Source organism: Enhydra lutris, unplaced genomic scaffold (assembly GCF_002288905.1).
Source record: "Enhydra lutris kenyoni isolate GAN:26980312 unplaced genomic scaffold, ASM228890v2 scaffoldscaffold5, whole genome shotgun sequence".
NCBI classification, from domain to species: Eukaryota; Metazoa; Chordata; class Mammalia; order Carnivora; family Mustelidae; genus Enhydra; species Enhydra lutris.
In genome coordinates this window covers 25,249,371-25,258,966 of record NW_019154089.1, presented here as the reverse complement: position 1 = coordinate 25,258,966, position 9,596 = coordinate 25,249,371, and the positions used below count along the sequence as shown (strand labels likewise).

The following is a 9,596-nucleotide window of genomic DNA, read 5'->3' as shown; positions in this document are numbered from 1 at the left end:
TGCAATAAAGATCTGAGGATTAGATGGTCATAATGTACCAATGCTAATTTCCTGATTTTAATGGTTGTATTGTAGTGATGTAACAGCATGTCCTCTGAAGGAAATATACACTAAGGTACTCAGAGATGATGCAGTGTCATATCATAAACTTACAAACAAGTAAGGAAGAAAACAGTCCTTTTTACTTTACATATAACTTGGCTATACATTTGGGATTATTAAAAATATTTTTCAGGGGCACCTGGCTGGCTCAGTTCATAAAGTGTGGAACTCTTGATTTCAGGGTTGCGGGTTCAAGTCTCATATTGGTTGTAAAGATTACTTAAAAATAAAATCTTTAAAAAAGAGAGAGATTTTAAAATTCAAAAGGACATAAAAATAATGAAATAAAATTTTAAGACAATCCTTCCTTATAGGTCTGGATATCTGAAGAGCAAAATTATGTTCCTGATTTATAAATGTTAACCATTATTTGCTTTTTGTCTCATACAAAGGACTCACCCAATGATCACATTCACTTCACTGTTTGTTTTATATTAATCCATTCCTATTGTTAAGTTTCTATTTTTCAATTTCCTGACAAATTCATCTCCCAAGGAATAATGTACTACTTCAGAAATTTTCATTAGCTCTTAAAATGAACTTACTCAGAATATATTTGTGGGCTTTTTCCCTCCTTAAAATTTTTCTCAGTAATGTAATTCCTGGTGTGAACTGGCATACTTACACGAAGGGGTGCACAATTCCTATTTAGAAAAGTTTATTGAACATTATTCCTGCATTACACTTATTGAAAGAAAAATTTAATTGTCCCTGAAGGCACCGGTCATTTCACATGATCTATACCCTAATGTTTTTTGTATTAAAAATACAGGTTAAATATGAAATTAGTAAAATGCAGCATATAAAACTTCATGCTGAGCAAAAAAACAAGTCCAAAAAAAAGTTACTCTATATCAGTAGAATAGTTTCCACAGTATTTGTTTCCTATGTAAATGATATTTGAATGCAATTTTTAGAACCATAGTTAAATATATTTTGCAATTTGTTAACTGCAGGTATCCACATTTTCCTTCCCCCACATAATCTGTTCCTTTATGTTGGCAACTTTGTTGGGATCCACAGAATGCAGTGAAAGAAAAGTAGTAGTTATTTTTCAAGATTTGAGAAATCTGGTCCACCTTTAGTGTAGTTTCCTGAGATTTCTGCTCCACTGAAGTCAAAACCAGGATTCTAAAAGACATGAAAAAAACTATGATAAAATAAATCTTTTAAGGAAAAAATATAAGTAACTCAAAAGGGAAATGGTACAGATATAAACTAGCAATTGACAAAAGAGGAAATCTATATGGCCAATAAATATGTCAAAAGATGTAATCACCAAAATAGAACTTAAAACTAGGATGTATATTTCAACTTTCAGATCTACAAATACTTAAAAGATCAGTATGGATATTACAAGTTGACAAGTGTATGAGCACACATATACTTTAGTACGAGTGTAAAAAACAGATTTTAATAACTAGCTTCATTTGTGAGTTTATTACATGCCAAGCAGAGTTCTAAGAGCTATGCATTTATCAATATATTCAATCCTCTTAACAATCCTAGGAAGTACTATCTCATACTTTAGTCTTTTTGGAGGGCATTTCATTTATTCAACAAACATTTATTAAGAGTTCCTACTGTTTAAAAGACACCATTAGAGGCATGTGGAATTCAAGAGTGAACATAACAAAGATCCCTGCACTGGTGGGCTGACATTCTTACAGGACACAAATAATGAACCAGAAGTTATCTAATGCAGAGGTTGGCAAAGTTTTCTGTAAAGAGCCAAGTAATTAGATATCTTGGGCTTTGAAAGCCATATACTCTGCCATAACTCCTTAAGTCTGGTATTACTATAAGATAGACAATATGCAAATGAATGAGCACAGATGTATTCCAGTACAACTTTACTTCAGAAACAACCAGCAGGCTAGATTTCACCTGTAGGCCACAGTTTGCGAGCCCCTGATCCAGAGTGTTAAAAGTTGGTGCAAGTGCTACAGAAGATGAAAAAAGAAAAGAAAGAAAAGCAGAGTAAGGAAAATGAGAAGATTAAGTATTTAAATAGGATGACCAAAGATTAAGTACACTTTTTTTTTTAAAGATTTTATTAATTTATTTAAGAGAGAGAGATCACAAGTAGGCGGAGAGGCAGGCAGAGAGAGGGGGAAGCAGACTCCCTGCTAAGCAGAGAGCCAGATTTGGGGCTCCATCACAGGCTCCTGGGACCATGACCTGAGCCAAAGGCAGAGGCTTTTTTTTTTTTTTTTTTAAAGATTTTATTTATTTATTTGTCAGAGAGAGAGAGAGAGCGAGCGAGCACAGGCAGACAGAGTGGCAGGCAGAGGCAGAGGGAGAAGCAGGCTCCCCACAGAACAAGGAGCCCGACGCGAGACTCGATCCCAGGACGCTGGGATCATGACCTGAGCTGAAGGCAGCTGCTTAACCAACTGAGCCACCCAGGCGTCCCAAAGGCAGAGGCTTTAACCCACTGAGCCACCCAGGCGCCCCAAAAGTACACTTCATTGAGCAGTAACTTCAAAACAGTGAAGAAGTTAGCCAAGTTCTGGGATAACACTGTAGACAAAAGGACAGAAAAGGAATGGCCTAAAATGTTCAAATACAACAAAAAGACCAGTATGGCTAGATCAGAATAACATAAGGGGAGACTAGTAGGAGAAGAAGTCAGAGAGATCATGAGGACCAGATTGGATAGAATGAAAGAGTTCTGAGAAGAGAAGCGATGTGTTCTGACCTGCATGCTAAAAGGACTATTATACTATTTTGAGAACACTGTAGCTTGGCAAGGGTAAAAGAGAACAAATAGAAGGTTGTAAGAGTAATCTAGGCAAGTCATTACAGATGGTCTAGATCAAAATGGTAGTAGAGTTGGTGGTGAGAAGTAGACAAATTCTGAATATACTTGGAAGGTACTACCAGTAAGGTTTCCTAACAAATTGGCCACATTGTGTGAGAGAGAGACAGGAGTGGAGGATGACTCCCCATTTTTGTTCTTTGGTCTGATCAAGTAGTTTCCATCAACCAAGATGAGAAGACTAGAGGTAGAAATGGGTAGCAGGAAATTAGAAAGTTCATGTTGAATACGTTGAGTCTGATATGTCTGTCAGACTGTAAAGTGGAGATGTTGAATTGGAAATGTGACTCCAATATTTGGGAAAAAAGTCTAGACTAGAGATATATATTTGGAAATCACCATCAGACAGAAAGAAATTATCCATCAAAACTTTAACAGTGCTTTGGTCCAGTAATTCTTCTCCTACATAAATTAACAGAACATGGGATAGTTCTACAGAGATCAAAGCACAAATTTTGTTTCAAACAGATACAAACTGAAAAATCCAAATCTTATCAAAAAGGAATGGCTAAATAAATAATGTCAGTACATTCAAGCTAGAAAACACTCTAAAACAGTTAAAAGGAACAAGTTTTATCTATATGTACTGGTAGGAAAAGAGACCCAAGACATATTATTAAATGGAAAAAAAAAACAACATGAACAATACACATAGTGTAATCCTGCATTTATGTTAAAGACAGAGTAGCAAACCAATACATCAATGAGATAAGAATAAGACAGAAGCACAAAGGGGGCGCCTGGGTGGCTCAATGGGTTAAAGCCTCTGCCTTCAGCTCAGCTGCCTTCGGCTCAGGTCATGATCCCAGGGTCCTGGGATCGAGCCCCATATCTGGCTCTCTGCTCAGCAGGAGCCTGCTTCCCTTCCTCTCTCGCTGCCTGCCTCTCTGCCTACTTGTGATCTCTGTCTGTCAAATAAATACATAAAAATCTTTAAAAAAAAAAAAAAAAAAAGACAGAAGCACATAATGGAGAGATGTTGATGAAAGGAACTTTTACTTTATTACACTATGTAAGTCTGTATTGACTGAATTTTTTTTAAAGACTTTTTTATTTATTTATTTGACAGAGGTCACAAGTAGGCAGAGAGGCAGGCAGAGAGAGAGAGAAGGGGAAGCAGGCTCCCCACTGAGCAGAGAGCCTGATGCGGGGCTTGAGCCCAAGACCCCGAGATCATGACCTGAGCTGAAGGCAAGGCTTAACCCACTGAGCCACCCAGGAGCCCCTATAATGACTGAATTTTTTGAGTTCACTTACCGTACTGGTGTACATTAAATAAATTTAAACTTAGAAATCAAGACAGTACAAAGAAATTCCTCTACAGAAAATTTGAAAAAATAAAATCCACACAAAGAAAGACCAGTCATTTTTCTAACAATTTCACTTAAATTCTTCTAAAGAACTTTTGTAATTTTTTTGTAACTACATTTGAGTTTTAATTTCAATAATAATTATTCTATGATTTTAAGATGTTTAACAATACATATTCATACATTCATCTGACTTACTTCCTTCTGGAATCTCTCTAATGTAAGTTTTCTCTGCATTTGGTCTTGCACCCAAGGATCAGCTGCATATTCAGATTCCAGAAGAGAAGTCCAACAATTTGCTGCATCTCTCTTTGTCTTTGTAAGAACAATACGGACCATTTTCCTGTCCTCTAAACAAATAAAAATCACAAATAAATTAGAGTTCATCATCGGATTTTGTATTTTCAAACATCATTAGGTAATCTTGACATACAATTATTTTCAATACATTTCCATTACTATTCTCTTCCAAAGCTGCAAAGACAAAGGACCTAATACAACAGAGGGAAACCTACTAAGTTCCAAGACAAAATTAATTTTTAAAAAAAGATTCCAAGGGGGCGCCTGGGTGGCTCAGTGGGTTAAGCCGCTGCCTTCGGCTCAGGTCATGATCTCAGGGTCCTGGGATCGAGTCCCGCATCAGGCTCTCTGCTCAGCAGGGAGCCTGCTTCCCTTCCTCTCTCTCTGCCTGCCTCTCTGCCTACTTGTGATCTCTGTCTGTCAAATAAATAAATAAAATCTTTAAAAAAAAAAAAAAAAAAAAAAAAAGATTCCAAGAATTATAGATTACCCTTACCCAAAGTCCATGTTCCCTCATCAGCTATTGTTGAATCAAAGAGCTTGCCCTGAAAAATAAATACATAAGGTACTAAAAACATAGATATTTCATTAATTTTTATAAGGCTTTCATGATTTGACTTTCCTAATTTTCTATCTAATCCACATGTAACTAGTTTGGTTATAGTAAGGAGATAAAACTTTATACCATTCCAACATACTGCTGGGTTCACAACCCTATCTTTCCTCCTAGAAAGTGGAATGGAACCAAGCTTACCTTGCTTGAAATATTTACTATGACAAAAAACACAGAGCTCTCTAAAGAAAGATCAGGGCTCCTTAATTTTTAGGAGATGAATAAATATTACTGATCAGAGGGCCAAATGTGAATTAATATCTGAAATGATTTAACTTTACCTATTGAAAAGAACTACTAGAAGAGCTTTCCAGCTGAAATTAATAAATAGTATCTCTTAAACATTAAAAAACTGTTTCAATCTCTTTGTTGGGCAATGCAGCACCAAAAAAATTTTAAAGTGCATACTGTAGTTCTAATACAGATTAGCTGTGACTGATTTTTCAGAAACTGTTGTTTTAAGAAAGAAATCAGTAAAACGCTAAGTTTAAAAGAGAATACACCTGCTCAAATCCATTTTGATTTGCTGCTACTTGTCAAATTTAAGTTTTAGGAAATTAAATTAAAAGGTCATATAAAAAAAACACACACATTTTTTCAATATGTCAGTACTAGTGTGAAAAAATCCTACTGGTTTAAATGTATACCTAAAATCCTAAAATTACTGCTAAATTCCCAAAGTTATTGGAATTACTAAAAGAAATTTGAATTGTAATCTTAAACCACTGTTCAGGAAACTTCGATTTACACAACTATCCAGAAAAGTCAGTAAGATCCAAGCTGACACAAATCAAATGTCTTTCACATGAATCTTCCTTTCCTCTGAGGCACTTAAATCATTTCCATATAAATATGTAGCGTACACTCCTTACATGCCAGAAACAAGTCCAAGCTCTTAATTCCCCTGGATACCATGTCATGCTCAAAACAATCCTATCAGAAAGTTACTATAATTACCATACGTTGTGGGTGAAGGCATAGAGATACTGAAAAATGTCTTGCCTGAGGTTACAAAATTGTAAAAATGGCACAGCCAGGTATCCTACATTGAGGAATCTCCCTTCCCCACTTCACTACACTGTCATCAAACATCTTGAGCATCTAATGTGGGAAAGAAATCTAACTTCAACGTTATTGAATTTAACAGGTCCAACGGACATGAGAATAAAAGTGGTATTATTTTCTTCGAACACCTCTTAACTACCTCCTTAACCACTCCACGAACATGCAAAATTTTTCTTAGTTTGATGAAAAAAATAAATCACCTGACAACATCTCTGAATCCTCATCCCGATATCCTTATTATTTTCTTCTTTACCGTCCTATAACTCCCTGAACATTTATTAGGTGAGCTTTATTATGCCTCCTTGCAAGAACATGACCCGAGTGCAGGAAACTTGTCTTGTTCACCGCTGACCTCTCAACACTCATCAGTGCCTGGAATATACGTACTATAAATAGTCGTTCCTTTAAAGATCTAAGTGACGACCCGCAGAGGCACAAAAGCAGCAGCTTCATTTGGTTTAGAAATAAAGCCGGAAAACCGGGCTCCTCAAATCTCTACGTTAACTCAGGACTAGCCCTAAGAGTGGGGGCTCCGACCAGACCAAAACCAGGCCAATGATACCGCTCTTTCGGCCAAAGGAGCTATTCGGCCTTCCAACAGTCTTTTCACGGAAAAAAATGCACTTTAGGGTCCTGGGACTTAGAAGCCGGGAAGAAACTGAGCACAAGCCCCGACCTGCCACTACCTTGAGGATCTCGCGACCACCCACGGCCAGCGCCACATGCCGGCTCTGCAGGCCGCACTGGATATCCTGGGCGCGAGTGCCAGGCGGCACCTGAACTTCAATGAACACCTCCTCCAAGGTCTGGTACCACTGGCCCCACGGCGTTCCGCACGGAACCACCCCACTGCGCTCCTCAAACGGGGCCGACATACTCCAATAGCCTCCCGGCAGCAGCCGCACGGAGCGAGATGAGCGCAAGCGCGAAGTATCCACGCTCAGGCCACGCCCAGGATTCGCAGCTCAGGTCACTGCACATGCGCAGGGATGCAGGCTGATGTCTCGGCATGTTCCTTTTTCCTTTTCAGTGGCCATTTAGGACGCTGGCAGTTTGAAAGAATTAAAATCCGGGTAAGTTTACACCCAAAGAACGGTGGGAGAAGGTCGGAACCTGTGAAACTAGAACTCCCTGCACTGCCACCAATATGACGCCAAAAGCGTACCCTCAAACTTCTCAGCTATAAAATGCGCTTGCGCAAATGTTGCTAGTACGTAAATTACAATTGAGTAACGCCAGGACTGATTGGACACAGGGTGGGGGAGGAGGCAATACTAGTCTCCTATTGGCTGGTTACCTAAACTCACAAAAGCCTTAATTGGGCGCGGCGAGGACAGGTGCGCATGCTCTTAGGTGTTCCGGTCCTGGATTGGTGTGCCCAGAATTTTGGTTTTCAAATTTGCTGACGTTAGAGATGGGCGGGGAATAAGCCGGGAGGTTTGAATTCGGAGCAAGTAGGCTGTAATAAGCGGCACAAAGTTGCGGAGGGGAGATAGTGACCTTCTGTTTGTGGAGCTGATCGTCAGCATGTCTTTTCCTAAGGCGCCCTTGAAACGATTCAATGACCCTTCCGGTGCGTACGGGGAAAGGAGCTGGGGGTCGGGATATGTTGTCACGACGCACTTGCCCTTTTTGGTTCCCTTTATCCGAGGCTAACAGGCAATTTTAGGGCTGCGATGGGTCTCATTCAATTGATTAGTTTTTCTAAAAACCATACTAAGCATTTACTACGTGCCTAATACTATTCAGAGTGATAAAGATACAGCAGTGAATGAGGCAAAACCCCTGCCTCGTGGAGTTTACATTCAACTGGAGAATACAGCCAATAAACAGTGCGGTGTAGAAATTAAAGCGGAGGAAAGGGAATCGGAACAAGGAAACTGTTGGCAGCTGTGTGATGGTCATGTGCGGAAACCTCACTGATAAAACATTTGACCAGCAGCTTTTCGCATGAACTTGTGGATTTCTTTTGGATATTCCATTCAGGAATAAAAGAAGGATGATTGGTAAAAGCAGTTTATGGGTGAGAATATGGTGGCAGCACTTACTGAAAACATTAGTAATGAAGTAATAACAAGATAGTACCCCAGTCACCATACTAAGTATTTACATTGATTATTAGTTCTCTTTTTAACTCCCCAACACCCCTGAGAGGTTATCCTATTATTCATTATTTACTGATAAAAAAGCCGAGACAAAGATTTGCTCAGCGTTACAGAACCAAACCAGCAGAACTGAGACAGGAAATCAAGAAATCAAGCCTCCATGAATCCATCGTGTGCTTTTTTTTAACCACTGTGGTTCATAGTAAGCACACTAACCTGGAAGACTGATAGGGTTACTGAGGCACTCATCATTGAATGCATGCAAACTGTATGCTATGGTGTTCCCTATTCTGACTGGTTCCCTATTCTATCTAGTCCAACAGCCCAGTGAGGTTTTGCATGTGAGGAAACAGAGAGGTTTTGTCACTGTTCTGAGCAGCCAGTAAGTGGTTTGGTTGAACATCAAAGCCCATGATTTAGCCATTATAATACACCCTTTTTAGCGGTCACTTGTTGCATCTTTAGCTTGTTAGCCAAAATGCAAATGTAAATAAGAATCACTCTGCTCACATAGGCAGGCCAAGAGAGCAAATGGATCAGCACAAGCTTATTTTCTTTCTTTTTTTTTTACAAGCTTATTTTCTTAATTGAAAGATCAAAGCATATATTGTTTCCTGGATATTCAAAGAACTTCTCTAAGTTCTCTCAGCAGTGTGTCTTTTAAGGAGAATTTATTTTCTTTATAATAGATGAAACTGGCTTTACCAATGCCACAATATTCCAGGTTCACTGTTTCAGGAGTAATTATCATTTATTTGATGCTTTATGCATATGTGAGGCACTGTAGTGAGTTCTCCAATTACTCCAGTAATCCCAACAACTATGAGGTAGATACTCTTTTTTATTCCTGTTTCATAAGTGGAGAATTATAACCTCAAATAAAAATAACTTTCCAGGGGCGCCTGGGTGGCTCAGTCGGTAAAGCGTCTGTCTTCAGCTCAGGTCAAGATCTCAGGTCCTGGGATCGAGCCCCACATTGGGCTCCCTGCTCAGCAGGAAGCCTGCTTCTCTCCCTCTGCTTCTCCCCCTGCTTTTATTCCCTCTCTCTCTGTCTCTGTCAATAAGTAAAAAAATCTTTTTGAAAAATAAATAAATAGGGGCGCCTGGGTGGCTCAGTGGGTTAAAGCCTCTGCTTTCGGCTCAGGTCATGATCCCAGGGTCCTGGGATCGAGCCCCGCATCGGGCTCTCTGCTCGGCAGGGAGCCTGCTTCCTCCTCTCTCTCTGCCTGCCTCTCTGCCTACTTGTGATCTGTCTGTCAAATAAATAAAAAATCTTTAAA

The 9,596-nt window shown here is 39.2% G+C and overlaps 2 protein-coding genes across 3 annotated transcripts in view; one reads left to right on the top strand and one right to left on the bottom strand.

Moving 5' to 3' along the window:
* Positions 1–743: 743 nt before the first annotated feature.
* Positions 744–7,405, bottom strand: LOC111141048 (NudC domain containing 2). The gene is made up of 4 exons (XM_022493377.1): positions 6,898–7,405; positions 5,030–5,078; positions 4,432–4,583; positions 744–1,233 (listed from the first exon to the last, which is right to left on the bottom strand). Exons 1-4 carry the CDS (start codon positions 7,084–7,086, stop codon positions 1,150–1,152), a joined length of 474 nt encoding a protein of 157 aa, XP_022349085.1. The 5' UTR covers positions 7,087–7,405; the 3' UTR covers positions 744–1,149.
* A 170-nt stretch (positions 7,406–7,575) lies between these two features.
* Positions 7,576–9,596, top strand: part of LOC111141008 (hyaluronan mediated motility receptor) — a 38,711-nt gene continuing 36,690 nt past the window's right edge. Inside the window, exon 1 of one of the 2 annotated variants that reach the window (XM_022493321.1) lies at positions 7,576–7,784. In XM_022493321.1, the coding sequence (XP_022349029.1) occupies positions 7,739–7,784 (46 nt within the window). In that variant the 5' untranslated portion in view covers positions 7,576–7,738. The remainder of the gene's footprint in view (positions 7,785–9,596) is intronic. The other variant, XM_022493322.1, reaches the window with a different exon arrangement.

Excerpts from the sequence above, each read along its gene's own strand:
- LOC111141048 (XM_022493377.1), bottom strand. The coding sequence starts at position 7,086 with ATGTCGGCCCCGTTTGAGGAGCGCAGTGGGGTGGTTCCGTGCGGAACG. Across the intron at positions 5,079-6,897 it reads GTGGTCGCGAGATCCTCAAG|GGCAAGCTCTTTGATTCAAC; the intron begins GTAGTGGCAGGT and ends TTTATTTTTCAG. Across the intron at positions 4,584-5,029 it reads TGAGGGAACATGGACTTTGG|AGGACAGGAAAATGGTCCGT; the intron begins GTAAGGGTAATC and ends TTATTTGTTTAG.